Here is a 23,796-nt window from a genome sequence, read left to right as displayed (position 1 = left end):
TGCGTATGTTTTCCATGCCTACTGGGACAGAAATACAGGCATGCAGCTCAGTACATTCACACAGCCAGACAAGACAAAGTGACGTTTACAGAGATGGACGGTCCCTAAGGGGACATGGGAATGGGTAAACTCAAGGCAGATTTGCTTAAATCTGGTCATATGGATCCCAAACAGCACCTGCTGCCAACACAGCTCTGCAGGATGAGGTGGGAGAAATGCCTTCCCCCCCCCCCCCCCAATCCTTATCACTTCTTAGTCTCTTGTTCCTTAAATCCTTTCCCCATGCCCTGGTGGGCCACTATCTCAGCAGCCCCAGAAAGTCCTGAGTGGTCCATACATGGAGCTGTGTGCTGTGGGTGGATCTAGCAGCTGAAATAATGCGAGTGATTCCCAAGGCTTTGGGTAGAACCATCCAGGCCCAGCACTGGTCACTATTTCAGGTCATTGTTGATGACCACACTATCATGCATGTCACAGTAAGTTGTCATCTTCTTTCTCTTGCCAAAGGTGGAGAAGCTGTTCTTGTTCTCCCGGCCCAGGAAGAGGGGCCCATCTTTGCTGGAAAGCAGAGTGGGGGTGCCGGGGATGTAGACATTGTGCTGATAATCCAGAGCTGGGATGTGCCCCGGGTACAAGGGGCTGTACTGGGGTGTCCAGATGCTGTTGGTGCCTGCCGAAGCCTTCTGAAACTCTGGAGGAAAGATGAGTGTGAGACTGGCTCGGGGTGGGGGTGTCACATCCATAGCTCAGTGGGACAGTCACATCCATGTCCCAGGGTGTAAGCCCATGGCCATGTGTCACCAACTTCCCTTCTGGAGCCTGGACAACCATTCCACCCCACAAAACTATACCACTGCTAGAAACAGGGATGTGTCCCCCCCACTGCATCTTCACCAAGTAACAAGAGGGTCTGGTCTTCCCAGACTCAGTGCCCCAATACTAACCAGAGACAGGTGTCACCAGGGTGCACAGCCTCTCGTGCTCCTTCTGGAGGGCTCTGCGGATTTCCCCCACATCCTCCAGGCTCTGAGAACTAAAGAGACGAGACCAATTCAAAGCTATGTTGGAGATAACCACTCCATCCCCACATTCCCCTTCCACTGGATTTGGTACCTCTTCAGCGCAGGTCGCTGCATGCTTGGAGGCGGACAGTCCATGTTGGGCTGCTTGATCTGGAAAACACAGGGAAGGGTAAGGCTGGTTATCGGGACCCTCTGTACATCAGCCCAGCCCTGCCAGCACCATGCTTCGGTAGCTAGGGATACAGGACTCCATGTCCTCTTTCCCCATGCCCTTTGTGGAGAAGCAAGCACCACATTCCCATCTTAGGGAAACTGAGGCAGCACTGAACAAGCCTGTTCCCTTCTGGACTGTCCCCACTTTCCTGAGACATTGGAGGTGTCTGGGGCTTGCTCTCCGTCTCTGGGAGTTTAATCGCCAAGGTCTGTCCTTCTGGGGAGAGAGAGGGGCTTTTCCTATTTCTGTTAATTTTAAAAAACCTTTTTTTGCAGGTGGGATGTTAACTTAGCCCTGGTCTCTGGGACCAAAGGGTGAGAGGTGCACCCAATGTCCCAGGGGGGTTGCAAACAACTAGGGCAAAATCCCATTAATGTATTAAACAGTGAGTCCAGTTGTGCAGGAGACGTGCAGCGAGAGCCGGTTGGCAGCGAGTCTTGGGCTCTCCTTGGAAGGGCTTTTTTATTAAAAGTCAAATGTAAGTGGATTAGACGCCTCATCACTCTCCATCCTTGTAATCGTGTTTTGGAAAGAGTCTTTTATCGGGAAAATTAGATGTTCCTCATTTCAATACCTAACAAATGTTGACATCAAAATCCCGCCCTGAAGAGCCCACTCCCTCCCCGCCGGCGCAGCGGCCAGCCCTGAGTGCCAGAACTGGGGACACAAGCGGTGCTGGCGGGGCTAGGGCCAGCCCCGGGTGCAGCAGCGGGACACTGCAGACCCAGCTGGCATGAGGGAAGCAGAGCAGCCGTGATGCTCAGGCTGTCTCAGCGTGAATTGCTCACCCACACAAAGGAGATGCCACCCCCACCAATCCTACCTCCCCCGGGGCATCTCTGTTGCCTCTAATGGGTGCAAAAGGCAGTGGGAAGGGATTTCCTCTTGCCTCAGCCCAGCCTGCCGTCCCCCAGTAATTAGACCCATTGGGAAGCTCGACAGAGAGTTTCCCGCTGCCTGACGGCTCCTAGTTCCCGCACTGATCAAAGGCACCGTTTTTTTCTCTGGGAAAAGCCGTGCCTGGTTTCTCTCATGGCAGAGGTTGAGGGAGGGGGCGGGGGGGACCTGTGGGGCACCAGTAAGCACCACCAGGCATGTCATTACCTGCTTGGAGACCTGGAGATGCTGGCCTGGCCGAGAGTGTTTCCCAGGGTCCTTCTCATTGTTCCGGGGTGGGCTGCAGGGTTTGAGGAACATGAAGTCACTCTGGGCAGACTCAGGACCAAGACAGACCTTGTAGCAGTAGCCTGGGGGGCCACCCCCAGGCACGTCGAGGCAAGTGGCAGGCATGGTCCTAGCAGGGGGCTGCGCCATCAGGTTGGACGTCTTCAGGCTGTCAGGGGAGGGTCTGGACCCAGGACAGCAGTGGCAGCGGGCCCGTGAGCAGCCATTACCTTGGCGGGAGTGCCGCTCTCCGCGGCACCGAATGGCTGTGAGGATGAGGATGGCGAGGAGGAAGGTGAAGGAGATGGAGCCCAGGGAGACAAGGAGGTAGAGGGTGAGTGGGGAAGATGAGGAGGCCTCTGGAGGGAGGCTGAACTCACTGAAGTCGGAGAGAGTCTGAGGCATGGTGTCCACCACCGATAGAAGGAGGGACACAGTGGCAGAGAGGGCTGGCTGCCCACCGTCACGCACCTGCACCACCAGCCGCTGCCGGGTTGCATCCTGCTCCAGAAAGGAGCGGAGGGTGCGCAGCTCACCCGTGTCGGGTGCCACGCTGAAGAGGGTGAAGTCAGTGGCCTGGAGGAGCTGGTAGGAAAGGCGAGAGTTCAGCCCCGCATCTGCATCCACAGCTGACACTGTGCCCACGAGGTAGCCAGGCCTGGCTGATCGCGGCACCAGCTCAGTGGCCACGGAGCCGTTACGCGGCATGGGGGAAACAATGACCGGAGCATTGTCGTTCTGGTCCAGCACAAAGATGTGGACAGTGACATTGGCGCTGAGTGGGGGAAAACCCGCGTCCTGTGCTTGCACCTGGATCTGGAAGCTGCGGATCTGCTCGTAATCGAGGGAGCGCAGGGCATACATGTGGCCGCTGTCTGAGTTGATAGACACGTAGGTGCCCACAGGCATGCCATGGATGTGCCCATCAGCAATGGAGTAGGACAGGTAGGCGTTTTGTTGGCAGTCAGGGTCCAATGCACTGACGGAGCAGATCGAGGCACCTGGCGCGTTGTTCTCCATCACGTAGACGCTGTAGGAGGGCTGGAGGAAGCGTGGGGCGTTGTCATTCACATCAGACACTGGGATGGTGAGGGTGCTGCGGGTCAGCAGGGCGGGTGAGCCCATGTCCCGTGCTGTGATGCTTACGTTGTACTCGGGCACAACCTCCCGGTCCAGTGCCTGTGTGGTGACCAGCGTGTAGTAGTTGCGGAAGGAGGAGCGGAGCTCAAAGGGCACATCAGGACCAACCTCACAGCTCACACGCCCGTTGTCCCCAGAGTCCCGGTCCAGAACACTGATGACAGCGATGACGGTGCCTGGTGGGGCATCCTCCAGCACAGGTGTGGACACAGAGGTGAGGGTCACCTCTGGCGCATTGTCATTCACATCAAGAAGGTGCACAAGCACCCGGCAGTGCACGGCCACGGCCGAGGGTCCACGGTCCTTGGCTTGCACGTAGAGCTCATGGAGGCTTGCGCGCTCATAGTCCAGGGGGCCCTTCAGCAGCACCTGCCCACTGCGGGGCTCCACGTGGAAGAGCTCCCGGACACGCGGTGGTGCATGCCCACTGAAGGAGTACTCGATCTCCCCGTTGGGGCCCTCATCCAGGTCAGTGGCATTGAGCTGGATGACCAGGGTGCCAGCAGGGGCATCCTCAGGAAGGCTCACGCCGTATGAGGGCTGGTCAAAGGCAGGCACGTTGTCGTTCGCGTCCAGCACTGTGACAAGGATGTGAGCTGTGCCTGAGCGCTCGGGGACACCGCCGTCGAGAGCGGTGAGCAGCACTTGGTGCGCGCGTTGCTGCTCGCGGTCGAGGGCACGCTCCAGCACCAGCTCTGCAAACTTGCTGGCGTCACTGCGTGTCTGCACCTCGAGTGAAAAAAACCCATTGGGGCTGAGCCGGTACGTGTGCACCGAGTTGGTACCCACATCAGGATCCTGTGCACTCTCGAGAGGGAAGCGGGCACCGAGCACAGCAGATTCGGCCACCTCCAGCACATACTCTTGCCAGGGGAAGGTGGGCGCATGGTCATTGATGTCCAGCACCTCCACCTCGACGCGGTAGAGCTCCAGCGGGCTCTCGACGAGGAGCTGCAGGTGGAGCAGGCAGGTGCCCCCGGCCTCACACACCTCCTCCCGGTCAATCCGCTCGTTCACAAAGAGGATCCCATTCTCCAGGTTCACCTCCAGGTACTGCCTGGCCCCAGCCCGTGACACGATGCGGAACCGCCGCGCCGACAGGGTGGACACGTCCAGTCCCAGGTCCTCACCCAGGTTGGCCACGAAGGCTCCATGCTCCAGCTCCTCCGGCACGGCATAGCGCAGCTGCCCACCCGCCGGGCGTGGTGCTGGGGACCCGGCCAGCAGGAGGAAGAGGAGGGAGCGGAGGAAGAGCTGCCCCGGCCCGGAGCCTGCCCCGGCCCCCATGGTCCCGCAACCCTCCCGGTCCCGCGCCGCCGCGTCTCCCCTCGCCTTTGCTCACCCCCTGCACTTCCAAAGAGTTTCGGGCTCCCGGGGGCGGCGGGGGAGGGCCCTGCCCGGAGCTGGGGGGGCGATCCGCGGCCACCGGCGGCCGCTTAACCCTTTCCCTGCCGGCCCCGGGGAGGGGATGCAATCCGGGCTCCGGTGCCACACCAGAATCGGTCTACCGGAGCCGGACGCACCTGGGGAGGGGGCTAGCCCCGGGGACGTCCCGTTAACGGCAGTGGGAGCTCCAGCGAGACCGATCGCTGCCCGGGGTACCGGTATTACCCCGCAGATGCTGCGCTCGTCCCCGCGGTAGATTAAGAGGAGCCCGGATCGCGGCGGCTGCCAAATCCCCCGGCCGCGTCCCCCGCCGTGCTGGTCCTAACCTTTACCAGATGGTTAAGCCCCTCCAGACTTGATTACATTTCCCTGCACACCGTTTTCCTTGTAATGCGGAGTTTTTAATTACCGGAGCAGGGAGGATTACAGCCCTGGATAAAGCTGAGCCCATCCGCGCGGAGGCACAGAGACCCCCCCTCCCACCCCCCGCTCCTTCTCTGCCTGCTCCCACCTCCGGCACCCCGCCTGCCCACAGCCCCGCACCCCTAAATCCCCGTCCCCCACCGGGCACCCCAGTGCCAGCCCCCTCGGGCTCTCGGGGCACGACCCCACCGGACACCCGAGGACCTGCCCCTCCTGTCCCCCTCCCCTCCACCGGCAGCTCCCCCCGCGGGCACAAACTTTCCGCGGGGGAGGCGGGCGCGGATAAGAGCCTCGGGTCCGCTCCTGTCCCCTGAGGGCGACAGACGGAGCCCCCTGAGACACCCCCCCACACACACCTCCCCACCCCGGTACCGATCACGGTCCCTCCGCTGGCCGATCCGTTCTCCCCGCAGACCGGTCTCCAACCGCCGCCGCGCCCGGGCAGCTCCGCGCGTCACCTCCCACCGGCGCCGTCCCCGGGGGCGCTCGGTAACGGGACGGGGTGGCCGCCCCCCCCCGCCCCGCGGCTGCTTAGGGCGCGGATAATCCCCTAACGATCTAGTTAAGGGCTCGGCGGGGCTCGGAGCGGCTTTAGCCGTGCACTGATATTTCACCGCCTTTGTCTCTGCCTCCCGGTCCCCGGTGGGAAGGGAACCGCCGGCCCCAACCGCCCCCCCCGCTCCGCTCCCCAACGGGGACCCGCGTGGGAGGCAGGATCCAGGGGCGACTGAGAGACCGGAGGAGGAAGGGGGCGGCGGGGCTGGAGGGGTTTGTCGGGATGGGGAAAGGGGATTTGGTCCCTGGCAGCGCAGCGCGACCCACGCGGGACGTGCCGCGCTCGTGGGGCCGCCGGTTAGAGAGAGGCGCGGGTAAGGGCGGGGTGGCGCCGCGGGGCGAGCAGGTGGAAGGAGCGGCGCGGCTGGGTCACGCGTGGGCTCGGGCCGCTCACGGGTGGAATCGGGACGGCTCCCGGTAAGTGAAGCCCAGGCTTCATTGGAAGCGTCGATCACGGCCGGCCCGTCCCCCGCACCATCTCCCACGCCAGGGACACCCCTGGAGTCGTCGTTGTCCCCCCCACCCCCCGATCTCTTTCTTTCTCATCCCACAATCCTCCCGCCCCCGGCCCCCCCGGTCGCCCTCCCCGCCCCGCGTCACCGCCCAGCCCTGCCCGGGGCTGGGACCCCGTCGGTGGGATGGCTGGGGTAGGGCTGCTCCGGGAGTCCCCCGAGGGCGGCTCAGGCCAGAGGGGGATTTGTGGGGGGGACGGACACTGGCCACAGAGGTTTTCGGGAGTCTCGTTTCCTTCCCCCCTCCCCCCCCAGTGCTTCCCCGTCTCCGACTAAGTGCGTTCCGGGAAGATCCTCGGAGCGGTTCTCGCCCTTTTGTTGGATTCAGATTAAAATATTCATTCTCCCCCTTCCCGGGTGCAACCTGCTCCCGGCAGAATTCGTGCACCCCTCCGCCGCCCCCCCTGCCCGGTCCTGCCTGTCCTTTTCTGGCTCTGCTCGGCGATGCCCGCCCCCCCCGCCCCGCAGCTGTCCATCGCTGCTTCCTTGGGGGGGGATCCGTGCCCCCCCCTCCCCCCCATTGCTTCCCTCCCCTAAGGGAGGTCACGGGATAGTCCCATTCTGTTCCTTTTCCCCACTTCCCCAAACCTTGAGGTCCTTCCCCCCTCCCCTGCCCCCCCAGCTCCCACGATTCCATGGAACCATGGTCAAAAGTGGGGGGCTTGAGGGGGGGACACAGGCTTGTTCCGAGGATCCCTTTCCTGAAGGGACCTGGCACAGGCTGAGGGTTCTGCAGAGGGATGAGGGATCCAAAAAAGAGCCTTGTTTGGAGGGGCATAGCAGAGGAGGGTGGACAGCAGGATGGGAGACCCGACAGTCCAGAACCCCTGCTAACAACCCACTTCATGTCCTGTAGATTTTAAGTCCCCTCTTGTGACCCAGGGGATCGTTTGGCTGCCAGTCCTGTTCTCTCTGGGTAAGGAATCAGGACACAGCTAGAAGCTTGTTTTTGGAAGATGCTGGAAGCTAGAAGAAGCAGGGGGGGGGGTGTGTGTGTGTATCTCTCTGAGATGTCTTGGCACAGGCGGGCAGGTGGCCAGTTGCCGCAGGTCAGCACTGATGTGCCTTGGCAAGGCCAACCAGAGAGATCAGGGTGGGATGTAGCAGGAGATGCCTCAGGTTGAGCCGCCTTGGAAAAGCGAAGCAGAGAGCAAAGGGCTGGGGGACTGTCATCCAGCTCCCCGCAGGCACCAAACCTTGCCCAGCCACCACCGTCACTCCGTTTTCCTGCCCGCTGCATTCTGGGGCAGCAGAAGGGTCTGCAAGAAAAGCTGTCCCTGCCAGACCGCACATCCCTTCCCCCAGCTCCCCAAGGCACCCGTCTGCCCAGCCGTGCATGTGGGTTCGCTGCTCCCTTCTTGCTCGAAGCGAGAGCAGTTATAGTTTGCAGTGCCCAAGAGGGGAACTGCGGTGGGAGGGGGGTTCTCCTGACTGAAGATGGGAGCAGCCCTGGTCCCGCAGCTGGTAAGTCACTCCCGGGTTGTTTGTGCAGGGTCAGGTGCTGGGGGCTTGGTCTTTGAAGCCACAAAGCTCTGTGCAGCAGGGTGCCCTGATCAGTGTCCCTTCCCCTCTGAAGCTTCGGCTCCTTGCCTTCCCTCTGGAGGAAAAACCAGTGCCCTGAAGGGGATGGTGGCCATCTCAGTGTGTTTATCAGGGCTGGTGGGGGCACTCTGCCTGCCCTTGGGTGCTGCAAAATATGAAACATGCCCTGTCTCCTTTCGGAGGCGCACAGGGAAGGGTTGAGAAGCTACAGGCACGAGCTGGAGAAGGGAAATTCATGTTAGGTATTAGGGAAAAAATCTTCACTGTGGGGATGGTAAAATACCGGCACAGTGTTTATTCCAACCCCTCCTGCTGGGATAGCTGGAGGCTGAGACACAGACCCAGCTCTGCATGGACACTCCATAGCCGGTATTGACTTTTGAGCATCTTCAGGACATGGGATCCAGTCCCACTCAGTTTCTGGATGAGCCCATTCTGGCACCCTGTAGGACACAGACTTCACTGGCAGCTCAGGAAACCAACATCTCTGCTTTTGCTTCAGAAGTGGGGATTTTCTTGCAAGCTCCTGCAAAGGGAGCTGCTTTCATGGGTGGTGTCTTGTTCCTCTTGAAGTAAGAGACCTCGGACCCAAATTAGAAGAAGGGCTGTGTCCCCATTATTCTGAGAGCTGGGACTCACCGCTCTGGGCACCTTCTTAAAGCCCACCCTAATATGTCCTGTGGGAATGTCTCCTCTCCCCTGGGAAGGCCTGAGAAGGAAAAGGGGTCAGTGAGCAGGAAAGTGAGGTTGGGCAATGGTGGGATGCTCGCATGGGGGAAGAGCAGAGGATTTGGGAGAGAGGAGGTAACAGCTCTCCTCTGTCAGGCACCGGTGTGACTGATCTTGGAATACTGTGCACAGCGCCTGCGTCTGAAGTTTTCAAAGAAGATTAAAAACTGATTTAAGACTTGGGAAAATATCTTACAGGGAAAAGAATAAGTGAAACTGCCTGATCTCTGTGCAAAAAAGAAGCTGGAGGAGGTTTGATGGCAGGGTCAGGGAGGTGGCACAGAGAGGAAAATCTGGGGACAACTTGACAGTTAAAGGCATGCAGACCCCTGGCTTGAGCCGGGCAGCTTCATGCACTGGAGAGTGAGAGGGGATTGAGCTGATGGTGTCTATGTCTCTTGGTGTCTGCAGATCCATGTGGAACAGAAGATGCGGGTTCATCGAGCCCAATTTCCCCAATGTATCTTGATGAAATGGGAAGACTGGCCCTGGGGAGAGGGGTTCCGATTGCCCTCACCTCCTCCAGCAGAGAAACCACTGCAGCTCTCCCTCCATGTGGGTGATCCTACAAGAAATTTGACCTTTCCTATGAGAAGAGGGTCCTGTAGCCACAAGGAATTATCTTGTCAGCTCCCAAAGGGCTCCAGGGAAGGGACCATAACCCTAATATAGCCCAAACATAACCCTAACAGCTTCCCTTGGCAGGACGCCATGATCCTGTGCTTAGATCCTGAAATCTTTCTCGTCTCCTCTCCTCTCCTCTGGCAATGTGCTAAATAGCACCTGCAAATGTTGGAGTTGGGACCCCAACAAGGAGGCCAAGGGGCAGGAGTCGGGGTGGAAGTTTCCTTGTCCTCTCCCCACACACATCTCCTTGCCCAAACCACAAATGGGTGTCTGCATTTCACTTTGAAGTCCCACATCCCTGGCCTGGGTTGGTGGTTTCAGGAGGGAAAGGTAGAAAAAGGCACATTCTCTTTTGTCCCCATATCTGGTCTTTAGCCATCTGCTGCTATGGAACCATCCTGGATCTCTGGGGATGCATCTCTGGAGAAGAAATTCCATTTCTTCCAGTCCTGGAGAGACATGAGGATGTTTCCTGCTTCCCTGCCCCCGTTTCACTTAATTTCTCTAAGCCCATTCCCAGGATAGGGACCACCTCTACCATCCCACCCTCCCTTAGCTCCTGCCAGGGGCTGTGCGACCCCCTGAGACACCCCCCACCCTCCCCCAATATCCCCATCTGCTCCTGGGTGCTTTGCAGATCCTCCAGGTCTCCCTTTTCTCCCCCACCAGCCCTACTTCTTTCCTCTCTGTCTGGGAGATTGAGGGTGTCGACACACACGCACCCGACTCCCCCGGGAGGATGGGGAGCGTGAAGCTGGGGGTGGTGCTCTGCTGCGAGAAGGCAAAGCTGCCATCAGCAGACGCTTTGATCTACAGACAATTACAGACGAGTGTAGGACCTCGCTCCGCTCAACCAATAAATAATGGAATTTGTGCGTTGACACAGACAGATTTCCCCCAAACTGTCAGAGAAAGGGAGACGGAGAGTGAGCGAACAGGAGCCTGAGCGGCTGGAGGGAAGGGGAGAGAAGGGGAATGGATGAGGAGGGCCGGTGGGAAACAGGGAGAAGGGGCAAGGGAGGGGAAAAAAAAGAATGTTTGGGAAGGCAATGCTGATGGGGAAAGCTGGGCAGGGAGGAGAAGGAGCCTAAGGAACACGTATTTGTAGAGGGGAAGGAAGGAACTGTGGGTGGAAAGGAGGGGGAGTGCTGCATACACAGCAGGCTGGAAGCTGAGGGAAAAAAATATCTGAAGGTGGAAAAGAAAGAGAAGGAGGAACAAAGGCATGGCAGTGCCCCTGGGGCTCCCTGGCTGCCTGGCGGATCACACACTCTCTGAGCGGGGACCATATTCCCGCAGCCCTCCACAGAGCGGCCCTGACGCCCCCCGGGCACTCAGCACCACGAAGATGGCAGCAGGGAGGCACGCGTGAGTTGGTGAAATGGTGCCACTGGTGTGCAGCCAACAGCAGAAATTTGCTCTGAGATCACAAGTCCCCGGAAAACCTCCTGTCCCCACACTCCCCCTGCTCCTCCCCATCTCCCCCTCTCACTGATCCTTCTCCAGCCCAGAGCTGTTTGTTCTCTGGCTGATGATGGTTTTTTTTACTTTGCTTGTGACAAAGAAATACCTCCCCTTGGCTCAGGAGTTCCACCACCGAGCCCAGCAGAAACCATCCATCCTTCCAGCAACCCTCCAGCCCAACCTGGCTGCGGCAGGAGATCCGATAGGGATGGGGGCAGCCACTGGGGCTGTCTCCTTCCTCCCAGTTTGTTCCCTCTCGGCCCCATCTGTGGCCTGATCTGACTCAGCCCCAAGTATTGAGTGTGCGGAGAGTGGCCCAACTTGCCGAGGTCTCCAGGCCAAGCATTGCTTGCTGTAGGTGTCCCCTGCTCAGCCCTTTTTGGAAAACGGATGTCCAAGTTTCCCATCCAAGCTGCAGATGGGAAGCAAACAGCCCAGGGACACCCCCCCCCCCGCCCCCCAAAGTCTCTACCCTGCTCTACCTCAGCCTCCCATCCCTTCCTGCTCCTTTCTGCAGAAACACCAGCTCCAACCGGGAGCTGGACCTTTGCCCTGGCACGGATCGGGTGCTCCCCTGGGGACACCTTGTCCCCCTCACATGAGGAAAGCAGGACAGGATACAGATTGGGCCAAGGGTTGACTGATCGGGGTGGCACTTAGCAAACGGGGTGTCTATAGAGCTGGGGGGGAGCAGCAATTCTGGCTCCAGGGTTGTGTGGGATGTAGCAGAAGGTCACCCAACGGGCCATGGGATACCTGAGAGCCTGGCAGCCCATCCCCAGCAGAGCAGCGGTTTGGTGGTAGATCCTCCCGGCACCGCTGTAGTGGGTCAAAATGAAGCAGGAGGAGCAATTTCTGGGGATATCGCCTATGGATGTTGTTTAGCTTCGTGATGGGAAGTGGCAAGAGCAGCTGTCTAACTGGGGCAGCGGTAGCTTATGGCCTGAGCAGTGGGAGGACTAGAGCTCCTGCCAAGCTCTTAAACCTCTCTTTTGGGAGGACGGGATGTAAAACTGGTGTAAATCACTAAAAAGCTGGGTCTTTTTGCTAATAAAGTTACTGAAGCAGGTAATGATTCAGCTGACCAAGGCAGAGTAACACACGGGGCCAGGTTGGGATCCCTTCTCCTCCAGAATCACTCTGGGTCCCTGATCACCATCATTTTACTGGGATGGTGGGAATGCTGGGCTGGATCGGGTTGCTGGTGCTCCAGTCCTGAGCAGGACCTGAAGAGAGTGAGAGGAAGGTGGGACAGCAGGAGAGGGCAGGGAGGAGCGGGGCAAGCAGCTCAGTTAGTGCTCAGCCCCTCTGCAAGGCTTCAGTCCTCCCTCCCAGGATGAGGCCAAGGAAGACGATGGCTGGGAGAGAAGCAGCTGTGGGGGCAAAACAGATTTGTGTTTTCTCTAGGGTCTGCTGTGACACCCGAGTGCTTCTCCAAACGCTGCCATCAATATTTAATGGAATGGAGCCATAGTAGTCTGGCTCAGGCTGAGCATGGTCCCCAGCCTGGCTGGAATGGAGGGGCTGCAGGTAACTGGGAGATCCCCCGTGCCACAAGGAACTGCTCTGTGGCCAGGACAGAGCCTTGCACCCTCTGCCTTGCACCCTCTGCCCAGGCACCAAGAACAAGCACCAAGCTGGCTCCAGGTACCTCAGCACCCTTTCACGGTGAGACCAGGCAGGATACCCCGGCCTGGATATGACAACCACGAGAAATGTCCCCTCCTTACTCCACTAGATCCCAGTTTTAACCCATGGAAGAGCTGTGTCCCCTTTTGGTAAGAGCAAAGCGGGAATCAGCAGGCACGGAGCACCCCAGCCCTGTTTGCTGCTGGGAGGAAGCAGGAAGGAGAGCTGTGGAGCTGGGGCCTCCCTCCCTCCAGTTAAAACCCCAAGCCCTGACCCACACGGGCAGATCCAGCCTTACAATTCAGCACGGAGATGACAAGTGATAACGAAAAGTCACAGAAACCACTGCTCCAGTGCTGGGGGCAGTGAGCAAAGGGTTAACACCCCACAGCAGCACTAAGCAGCAGTGGGAGCAAAGGGTTAACACGGCGGGTGTAGGGAATGTTATCTCTCTCTTCTCTAAATATTATTTCCTCCTATGAAACCAGCTTTTCATCCTTGGCTAGAGGCAGCTCCCGCTGCTGGGAATCCAGCGAGAGCTTGTATCTGCTGCCGCACACACCACTGCTCCCAGCAAGCCGCCGAGACAAAGAGCCCAGCTCCCCCGGCGAGAGCAGCCCCAGTGCTGGGACCGGGCGGCGGCGGCACAGGGATGCTGGGGCTGGGGCTTCAGCCCAGGGGACGCAGATGGCCTCGGGATGGAGTCTGGGTACCAAAGAGGAACCTCCTTAATGACAGCCCTCTCCCACTCTGCTGTGCCACGGAGGATTTTCCTCCCCATCTCCCAGGGACAGAAGCAGCAGGCAGAGCCAGGCAGAGCCCTGGGAAAGGCGGGGGCAGATCTGGGCAGGGTCCAGCCCGTGGCAGGAGCCATCCCCAGCTCCCCGGGAAGGTTTTTCGGGGGCTGCCCATTTCACACCTTGCCCCTTGGGTGCAGCGGGATGGACAAGAATGGCAGGATGCTCTGTGGGGAAACTGAGGCAGCAGCCACTGGCTTCAAGGTCACAAGCTGGGAAAGAGGGATGGTGCAGGGCAGCCTCTGCCCCTTCCCCAGCACAAACCAAATTCAGGCTGCAGTGAGCGTCTGGTTGTCTGCAGAGCTGGTGGCTGGGGTAAAATGGCCGCTGCTAAATCTTCTCTGAAATGTCCTAAACTTTTAATGCGTATGAAACCACAGCAGCATCCCTTTCGCACCCCGGAGGGCACAAAGGCACAAGCGTCTCCTCTCTCCCATTCAGCCAGAGCCACGTGCTGCAGTCTGAACAGCGCTAGGTACGTGGCTGGAATGAAAGTCGCCCTTCCAGCTCGTGTGCTCAGAGAGCGTTTGCCGAAGTCAAAGGATTGCCAAGTTAAAAGGGTCAAACCTCCAAGGACAGTTGTATCTGACTGGCTATATATCATTTCAATAGCATCTTCAACGGGGATTATAATCTGAATTGAAGCGGAAAGACCTGGGGCAATGAAGCTGTCAGCAGTCTAAGATTAAGGAATTAAAACAGCAGCAAAGCATTACAGGATTTGTTCTAGATGTATTAGAAAGAGCAGGCTAAACACATTGCAGCCTTCCCCGCATCGAAAATTTCATACAAGTACAGAGAAGGGCAAGAGCAAGGATCTCATTAATATACATAAAGAGAGAGGAGAGTGAGACAGAGCTATGAAAACCCAGCCACGCAAAATATAAATCCTAACCGTAGATGGAAATGAGTCACACAAGGTTTGACTGAGGTAAATAAAAGCAGAAATGAAGTGGATTTAGGGGAGGGCAGAGGTGAAAAGACACCGATAGCCAGTAGACAGGAAAAAAATGGCCCTTAATATACTAAAGCTGGTAAATGCTGGAACGCAGCCCAGCCTAATGGAAATGCAGGTCCCAGTCCTGTCCTCCCTTTCCTTTTCCCTTTCCCTCCCATGTTCTTACACCCATCTCCAGAATTACTTAGAAAAGCCATGAATGATGGCAAGTGCCTGCATAGGGCAGCTGGGCCGGGGGGTGTGGGCACAAGCCTTGCCTTTGCCTCCCTCGGTGGCCCCAGAAGGCCACCACCAGCTCTGCGCAGCTTGGGAGAGATGAGCAGCTCTTCTCGGCGGGAGGCAGAAGCTCTCAAAACAAAGAAGGAATCAAACTCCCACCAAAGGACCCATTAAAACAATCAATTTATTTCTGGCAAATTGCACACACCTTTGTTTCATTTGCTTTATCCCAGATCAGTCCTGGGAAGGAATTTCTCCCCTGCCTTAAAGATATCAAAGTTATGGGACGAATCACAGAGAAAAGCAGTGAAATATCCTTGAGGATAAAATACACAGGAAAGTTTCGGCAACCCAGACTCTGCGCAGCCACCAGCTCTGCTCAGCACAAGCCATAAAGATGCAGGTTGTACCGCTCAACACCGCACACTGCGGCACGTTTCCTTCAGTTACGTGATCCAAAAAGAAACTGAATCACTCCCTGCGTCTCCCACACACAGCTCGGTTGACAACACTAACACCTAGGGCCCGGAATGATGCCTGGTTGACAACTAGATTAATCCTGAACCAGGCCATCTGTACAGAACTGTTGCACTTTATTGACACAAAAACGTACCCAGCAGAACACTTCCCTGCACACACAAGGCCACAGAGCAGTGATGAGCAACCAGATCTAGGACACAGAAGGAGATGGGAAGCTAGTGACAGGCGGAGCTTGTTCTGCAGCACAGGTAGAGCATGGAATCGCTTTTTGACTCCTCCAGCCAACTTCTACTGGGAGATTTACGTACAAGTCCTTAATCAAGTCTTTTAAGAGTTATCCAGAGTCCCCTGGGTAAAAACAATGTTTCAAGAAAGAGGAAAGTCCAGAGCTGCTCAGTGATTCTTTTTGGTTGAGCCAAAACCAGAGAAACCCATCACGGCTGCCATTTCATCATCCTCTTCAAATGTCAGGTCTTCCTCTGCCCGCCTTTTCTTCTCTCTCTGCTTCTCCTTCTTGTAGGCTTTGGCCTTCTCCTCCTGCAGCAAGGGACAGAACAGCAAATTAACATCAACCTCCTGAGCTGAGTAAGATTTTGAGACACCAGGCACTGCACAGTTAACCCAAGTCGAGTCTGAGGAAATAAAACAGTCAGCAGAAACCCTGGCGTGCAGTCTCCCAGGGGGAGGTTTCCTACGGTCTACAGACCACCCCAAGAACAGAGTCACATGCACAAGGTGTAGCCAAAAAGAAGTGTCACGAAACTCTCTCTTCTGAACAAACATCAGAAGTTTCATCTGGAATCAAGGCTGAGGCAAGAAGGAGCTGTTTTTAAAGCAGGAGGCCTTTCCCCCGTACGATGCCCTATTCCAGTGACTGCGATGCCGAATGTTGCTGCCTGTTGGCTTTCAGCCTGGCAGAGTGACAGCTGCTCACTGGAACAGAAGCTGAAGCTCTGAGCGGCTTTGGGGGGTTTTGGCATCAAAGAGTTTGTGCTGCTCTAATCAAAGTGTTTTGCTCTGCAAGGATCACAAGCCCTGGAACAGTGCCAGGCTTGTACCGGGCGACACAGAAGCATGGCTTCGCCTCCCAACTTAGCAACTGCTCCTGCCATTCCCATCACTGTCCGCTGCGCCGCAGCTACCGAAGACAGCCGTGCCCTGGAGAAAGCTTTGCCAAAAGTTGCCGCACATTGACTGGGAGCGGCTTTTCAACCCACAGCACTCCCTGTGCTGCCGGGGTACCTGTCTCCTACCTCTCCCCCACAGATCAGGCTCAGCAGCACCAAAGCCTGCTGGAGAGCAGAGCACAGGGCTGCTCTGCGAGCACCTCTGTGGCGAAGCAAAGCTTGGGCAGTGAGACTCAAATGGGCAGCGACTGTTAACATTTGGTTGTTATGTGGCTGCTGATGGAGGAGAAGCACCCATAGAAGCTCCTCGACTGTCAGAACTTTGTTGGGTTTTCAAATAAACTTGATATTCATGTCAGGGAGCTGACACCTAAGCCAGGGTTTGAGAGGGAGCTGCTTTCACTGCCTCCACACACATCTCACACCACAGCACACCACTCACAAAAGCCTTCCACGCTTGGGGAGGCCACACAGAAGCAACATGCCACATGGAGAAGGATCCCAGCAATTCTAAGAACCATGGAAGAAAAGGGACAAAGACACAAATCTGCTTATCAGAGCATACAAATTCAAACACAACTAATGGGAGACAAAAACCAGGTGCACTGTCAGGGCTGTGCTGTGCTCAGTGGAAACCTGAAGCATCAAAAGTTATCCTCACACCGAAAGAAGGGAAAGGGGTTTCCAGGGATGGCAGCAGCAAACTTTTTAAAAAGCAAACAAAGAAACAAAACTCGCTCATAGCAGCAGACAAACAGCCCATGCTACCAACAACAAGGCTTCTGTAGAACAAGATTAGGAACCAGAGTTGATTTTCTCACAAAATATGTTTCTGGGGGGGGCTTTGCTTTGTCAGCCATTGCCCAGACTCACCTCCTCGCGGAGTTCCTTCATCCTTTCCTCAAAGTCATAGTCCTTCTGCTTCTCCTCCATCTTCTTCTTGTTCACCTCAAAGCGTTTCTTCACCTGGTCCAGCGTGGAACGCTCCACCCGCATAGACATGCCCAGATTTCTCTGGTCTAGAAAACAGGAGTGGAATCAGCCATGTTCAGCAATACGCTCAGCCTTTGAAGATCTGCATGTAGCCCCCCATCCCCAATCCCAATTTAAATACCTCAGCACAGCAGCCTCTTCCTGCCTGTCATCCATCCACTCAAAGCAGCGTCCAGAGCCAGACTACACTCATGCACAAGGCTGTACGCCTACGCAGACTGGAATTTCTTATGTCGGAGGGGATGGGCTTTAGGGAGATCCCATAACCTAAACCAGTCAGTGACTGCAATGATCCATACATTGCTCGTAACAAGGATGATGACACAGCCTATTCTTTTAAGGTCCCCTATTAGGATGCTCCCCATCACGTTGGTGTTCTGACGTTTCAGGAAATTTAATCTTGAACCAGTGAAAAAACAGAGGCTGGAGTGTTGAAAAAGGGGCCAGAATAAAACCAGCAAGCTGGCACCCCTCAGCTGTGGGAGAAGCTAAACAAGACATCAGTGGCTCTCAGTGAGAGTTCCTGCTTGCACAGGACATTTCCAGCTAAAGCACAGACAAGGAATATTAAGCCAGACCTCTGATTCAGTGGCTGCTTAGGGCAGATTCCCAAGTTTTCGCTCATGAGTAAGCCTCAGTTGAAGGGGCCAGCCCCAGCAATGTCTCCAACTCACATTGCCTGTGGATCCTAACAGCCTGTTGCTTCCAGCAGCCGTGCACAGGTTTGTCCCAGGGATGCAGCAGCACTTGGAAGCTCAAACTACAGACCAGGAACTAGTAAGAGTGCTGCCAGAACAGCAGCTCTTAACCAGGTTTATGGACTGGATCTAAAACTCCTGAAGTCACTCTGTAAATCATATTGTACAGAACAGCATCGGCCGTTTTGCAGCCCCAGTTCAACCCTTCAGCTCAGGCCCATAAACAAAGTCATGCCAGGATTTTCAACTCCAGATTCTCTCGTACAGACTTGCTGCTAATCTCCCAACCCGTCAAACAAAGCACTTCAGCGTCCTCCTCCCATTGACGTAAAAGCACAGGATGTTCTTTTACAACAAACGTGTTGGGTTTTGTTTCCCTAGCCACAGACAACTTGCCCTCATCTCCTCTTCCAAACCCCCATTTCCACCAGCCAAGCGTGCAGGTCTGGATCACATACTTCACTGCCTTCTTATAAAGGGGCCATTTGTTGACTTCCACAGGGAGCCAAAATCACCTTCAGGAGTGGAACAACATGCCAAGAGCGTGTCAGCGCATTCTGCTGCTCCTTTACTTTTTCCCCTCACTCCTGTCTCTGCTCATCCCCAGCAAATCACAGCCCCCATCCTTGCAAACTCTGATCCGTACTCCGGAGCTCAGGGACCAGCTGGTTCTGAGCTTCATACTCAACTTCCACAAAGAGAAGCTTCAATCCGAAAATGGGCTAGTCCTATGCCTTTTACTTATCTAAGAATTTCTTTAAAAGTTTTGGTTCTGTAAAAAACCCCCAATCTCCAGATGTTCAGAGGAGACATCAGGATTTTCTGATCCTGGGCTTCTCACAGTGCAGACAATCTAAGTGGAGAAAATATGTCCCCCTAACCAGAGTAAACCAATCGCTATTTCTTCTGGGCGTATTCCATGCAAATGGTCCAACACCCTGAAGAAGGTGCCAGGAGATAAAGGCAGCACCTCCACAGCTCTCGTGAGCAAACGCTGCCTCCATCCTGATCTCCAAAGCACACTTTGATCCATGTTCAGCACTGAGACACTGGTGAGGTGTCAAGAAACAGCCCAGAGCGTTGCAGCAGCTCTCCAACTCAACCAACCCTTCAACGAGGCAGAAAAATAACCCTTACGTTTTTTGCCATTGATGTGATCCAGGAAGTTAATGGAGTCTTTCACCACGCAGTCACATACATTACAGTAATACCTGGCAGGAGAGAGAGAAGACATTAACTCCAAAGCATAAGATCACCTCATCTCACAGAACAACTCTTTGAAATAATCTAAAACATGAAATCTGCACATCACTTGGGGTACGGCTCCTTTCTCCAGGGCAAGAGGGAAGCTACTTCCATTACAGAAGTGTGCAAGGGCACATCCCAGATTGACAGCGCTGCCTGGCTTAACACTGGAGGTACCAACCCTTATGCCAAGGACAGAAACCAAATTATGAGCTGATCTGTAATTAATACATCAGCCACAGCATCTTCCCCTTCCAGTCACAACCAACAGGGTGGGATGGACTCTGCGACACCTTCCTCCAAGGCAGGGCTGGCCACGCAGGCCCGATTCCGGACGGTAGCCTGCTGAAGGCTCTCACCTGACCACGAGGCAAGCCCTCCCATCCCTGTCGCTATGGACAGCAGTGCTTTCTGCCCGTCTTAAGAGCAGCTGCAAAAAGGCAGCCAGGACCTGCACTTCCACCCCCGGATGCTGTTCAGGCCTGCGCATCTCCCTGGCACTGCTGGCTATTAGGCTATGATGGTGAGACACTAAAGGGCGTATTCTTAGGATGGCACAAACTTGATGTATTCTTTTCAACCTCTTGATGGCTTAGGATGAGCTAAGAATCCTTTCTGCCTTTGGTTGAACACTATCTGCTCAAACAGTGGCCAAATACCATTCCTAAGCGCACAGATAGCCAAATCAGAAACTCCAATCAACACCAGAGAGGGTCTCGCTGCAAGCAGGCCTCCTGGCTAACAAAACCCAAGCAGGCAGCAGAGCTCTGCCTCAGTTGTTTCTACAGGTGGGCAAAGCAATGCTGATGTCAAGTAATAATGTCGGAAGGGGCTCAGCCTGCTGCGTCTCTTCCATACGTTACCTCAGAAGATGCAGTTTAGGTGTAACAGAGTGCAGCACCACTGCACCAGGCTGAAAACACAGGAGGAAATCCCCGCCTGGGGCACCATGAGGGCTCTCTGCTGTATCCCAGCCCCCTGGTCTCACCAGCACAACACTGACTCCAACAAGAAGACCATGACCTACCCTCCCATCTCTGACTGAGGAGTAGTTTTGGTGATGACAATGGTTTTCCCCAGCTTCGATTCCAGGTCCACTTTGTAGTCTCGGTGCCGCAGAAGTTCCCTTTTGACAGGCTGAGCTGGTTTGCCTAGAACATATGCAAAAAACCCAAACTGTTTATCAGAAAAGGTCAAAATCGACATGCTGGACTTCACCTTGCCCTTGATGAAGAGGGGCCTGCTGGGAACCTGGGATCTAGTTGATTCATGCTGAAATTGCGCGTTTCGTGGGGTTTTTTTAGATTGGTAAAGGATGTAATTTCCTTCTCACTATTTCCTGATTCCTATTAGAACTGTGAGGTAGTTGCAGCACTGACTTGGGTCATATTCTGAGATCTCTTTGTTTCCAGGGGCTGATTGTTCCTCTCCCTCCCCAAAGAACAGGGAGAGGCAAAGGCTCTCAAAGCTTTTTGACTTTTGTGGAAAAACAAAAATAATAAAAATTCAGTGGCAAGCACAGGAAAAAGGATCAGAGCAAGCCAGCCTTGAATTGCTGCTATTTCACTCCAGGATTTCACTTCTAGCTGCTCTCTCCCTCTCAAACTCAAAGGGCTTGGGTGACTCACTGCCAAATGAGCAAAGCTTGCCTGAAGTCAGTACACTACGCACCATCTTTCTTTTCTCTCTCTTCTGTGAGCCGCTTCTCTGCAAGTTTCTCATATTCATCTTTGTCCCACTTTCGGCGGAAGTCCAAGTTCTTAGTCTGAGAAGGAGACAAAGCGTATTAACGTTATTATACAGTTTGACTAGCTCTGAGGGGAGACTGGGGAAAGAGGTGGAACCACTTGGCCTGTGTGGCTGCAGCAGTAGGTTAGGGGCACTACCTTATATCCCCATGTCCTCTGTTTTCCTATCTAGGAATTAAGGATGTAGCTTAAGAGAATAACACCAAGCATGCCTGTATCTACTTCTTCTAGAAGGACTGCAAAGCACTGAGGAAAATAATGACTTTATCTTAAGGGCTCCTGAGATGATCACCCAGGCTTTTGCTTTGAAAAGCACTCACAAATGGGATTTAAACCGATTGATCCAAGACCTCAGAAGTGCCACCTGACACAGCACAGTCCTTAGCAGGTTACACATACCTCTTCCAAAAAGCAATTAAACCCAAGCTGCAAATATCAGACAAGGAAGCTGTGAAATACAACATGAGCTAAAAGAGTTTGATTAAAATGCAGGAGTACGGAAGGCTGCGTATACCTGCTCTGTATGCCTATGCACTACAGGAATGAAAGCACTGGGTTTGCTATAAAATCACAGGAACCAGTATGAGCTTTTCAAGTGAGACACATGTACAAGCAAGCCAGAAAAAGCTCTGAAACGTCCATCTGCCAAGGCAGGGTGTGGAGATACCAGGGAAGCACCTGTACGAAACGCATGGTAAGCTGTCCCACCCCTGCAGCTTCAAACTGCGGACACGCAGGGAAGGGAAGAAACACCTCGGAGGCAGACTGGCCCTTGGGCAGCTCCCCAGAGCACTCTACACTGACAGTGGCAGGAGAAGTTGCAGAAAAAGAAGCTGAATTCAGGTGAAGCTGGCACTGAAGAATACAAACACTATTCTTTTCAGGGGAGATTGTTAGCTAGTCACCAACACTGAGGACAGAAGTGACTGGACAAGAATCCCACTTCCATTCAAGTCCACTCTCACCAAACTAGCACAGCCTCTTCCCACTGTCTCCCTGTGTGCGGTTAAGGCCCCCGCACCTGGTGACGGTCACAGCTTATAACTCAGACACTTCTTTATTTTCTTGGGAAGATAACTCTCATTTGGTTAAAGAGCTGCATTTCGCTCAGCACAGCAGTGAGAGGCTCTCGATTTCATATTAAAAAAAGGACAGATGTATTTTAAAACACCTCCGGGAAAGAAGGACCCCCCCACACCCCACCGCCTTCTGTGTTCAGCCAAATCAAGAATCCAATCACAATCCAAAGGAAATAAATCCCATTTGAAGCTATAGCAGCAGCACAGTCATTTAACGTTTTCTCCTCTGGCAATCCTTCAAATGGAACGAACAACTACTGATAGGAATGAAAATGCCTTAGGGAGGCGTAGAAAAATTCTCATTTATTCCCAGAGCTTCTTAAGCACTTTAAGCATGTCATAACAGGTTTTATTAACCACCCTGAGCAAAAGAAAAGAAAATATCACGGAGTGTAAATTAACGTTTGGGGGTATTTTCCAGAATCTAGACTCTCCTGCATACCAGCACATTATCACAAATCATAGCCGGTGGGAGCTCAGGGAGGAGGCGATTTACTTGCTGCTTCTCTCTCCTGTTGTAATAAAAGGAAAAAAGTCTTTCACAGCTCTTTTACCAATCTCCCTCATCCAGGCACAGGGAAAGAAATTAAACCCAAATGTGTAACAAGATTTTGGCTAGACATTATCCGAAGGAACTTTTCTTCACTGGTCTGGTGGAGGCAGGGGTGGCTGCAAGCCCTAAAATCTTTATCTAAGAGCTGCTTTGGGTGACAGAGAGTATTTCCCAAATAAGTAACAGCAATTAAAAAACAGAAGTGCCCCATAGCCTCCTGTTCCCTCTGGAGACAGACACCAAATGATCTACCCTGTATCAGCATCAAAGTCTCTAAAAGAATACAAGATTATCAAGCAGCTGCAAATACAACACAGGCTCAGTCCCACTCCCAGGCAGACATCCTGCTCCCTGACCTCTCTCAGCACTGCTCACTTCTCAGCAAGCGGCTTCAGGTGAAGGAAAAATTGGCCAAGAAAGCAGAGAAGCACAGTCCCTGCTGTGCTGAGAGCCGTCTGGGGTATTACTGGAGGCGTTTGGCTCTCCAGTCACATTACGCCAATGGCATCCACCTTACTCATCCAAGCTTGGCATTCCCAACACCAAATCCTGTGGGATCCATAAAGGCAGAAAGACGTCACTGCCACATGACACAAACTGAGCAACGTCAATAAAATAATCAAGTTACACGTGAACCATTGGAGACTCCAGAATCAGAGTCAAGGAAAGGGCAGTTTCTCCACGCAGGGCAGATGGCAGCAAGCACCAACTTCAGCCGGACAGCATGAGAACCAGCTGGAAAATGGGCAACCCCTTCCCAGAGGAGCCGAGAAGTAACGCGGCAGGATAAAGAGGGGGAACGGGAGGGATCTGCCTCTGCCCCTCATCGTCCCAGGAGGCTCCCGGGGTGGGCTGGGCCGGGCCCCCGGGGGGCTGAAGAAAGGCGGGCACCCCCACCCCGCGAGTTGGGGCAGGTTCAAATCTCCTCACGCCGCCTGGTTGAAATAAGGGCTCCTATAGGGGAGGCCTGGCCCTGGAAAGGGAAGATCGGTGTGGAGTCCACTCTCTTTCTAGCCCTGAAGGCATCGGGGCCTCTCAGGGGGTCGCAAATCTCTCACCGCCCACTTACAAAGGGCACGGCGCTACGAAAAGCAGGGATAGAGCGTCCACACGTGCCTCTGCCCACCCGGGCACCCCCGGCCCCGCCACGTACCCACCCCGAGGAGTCCTTCACCCCGCGGCCTGGCAGCAGGCCCGAGCGCAGCACGGCCCGGCCGTAGCAGGGCGGCGCTGCCCCCCCGCTTGCCCCCCCAGAGCGGCCCCAGCCGCCGCGGCCCTGCCTCCGGCACAGCCCAGGGCCTACCGAGCAAAAGAGAAAGAGACGGTCGCGGCCTAGCCGCCACCAACACCTACCCCACTGCCCGACGCCATGTTGAGGGTGCGGGTGACAAGGGAACGGAAACTGTCGCGCGGTGGCGCCCGGGCCGTAAAGCGAGGCAGTCCGCTAGAGTACCAACGAGTGCCCGCCGCTCTAGCCTAGAGCGCCGCGGGG

The 23,796-nt window shown here is 55.1% G+C and overlaps 2 protein-coding genes across 2 annotated transcripts; both read right to left on the bottom strand.

The window, feature by feature from the left end:
• Window positions 1–268: 268 nt before the first annotated feature.
• On the bottom strand, window positions 269–4,827 carry LOC104635043 (protocadherin-10-like). Its single transcript, XM_075766743.1, has 4 exons — window positions 2,341–4,827; window positions 1,114–1,172; window positions 945–1,033; window positions 269–691 (listed from the first exon to the last, which is right to left on the bottom strand). The coding sequence occupies exons 1-4, from the start codon at window positions 4,825–4,827 to the stop codon at window positions 432–434; spliced, it is 2,895 nt and encodes a 964-aa protein (XP_075622858.1). The 3' UTR covers window positions 269–431.
• Window positions 4,828–14,547: 9,720 nt separating this feature from the next.
• Window positions 14,548–23,790, bottom strand: ZMAT2 (zinc finger matrin-type 2). Its single transcript, XM_075766184.1, has 6 exons — window positions 23,658–23,790; window positions 20,596–20,689; window positions 19,952–20,075; window positions 18,817–18,890; window positions 16,862–17,007; window positions 14,548–15,398 (listed from the first exon to the last, which is right to left on the bottom strand). Exons 1-6 carry the CDS (start codon window positions 23,673–23,675, stop codon window positions 15,255–15,257), a joined length of 600 nt encoding a protein of 199 aa, XP_075622299.1. The 5' UTR covers window positions 23,676–23,790; the 3' UTR covers window positions 14,548–15,254.
• Between the last annotated feature and the right edge of the window lie 6 nt (window positions 23,791–23,796).

This window comes from Balearica regulorum, chromosome 14 (genome assembly GCF_011004875.1).
Source record: "Balearica regulorum gibbericeps isolate bBalReg1 chromosome 14, bBalReg1.pri, whole genome shotgun sequence".
In the NCBI taxonomy this organism is placed as follows: domain Eukaryota; kingdom Metazoa; phylum Chordata; class Aves; order Gruiformes; family Gruidae; genus Balearica; species Balearica regulorum.
This window is presented reverse-complemented; position numbering and strand designations above follow the sequence as displayed.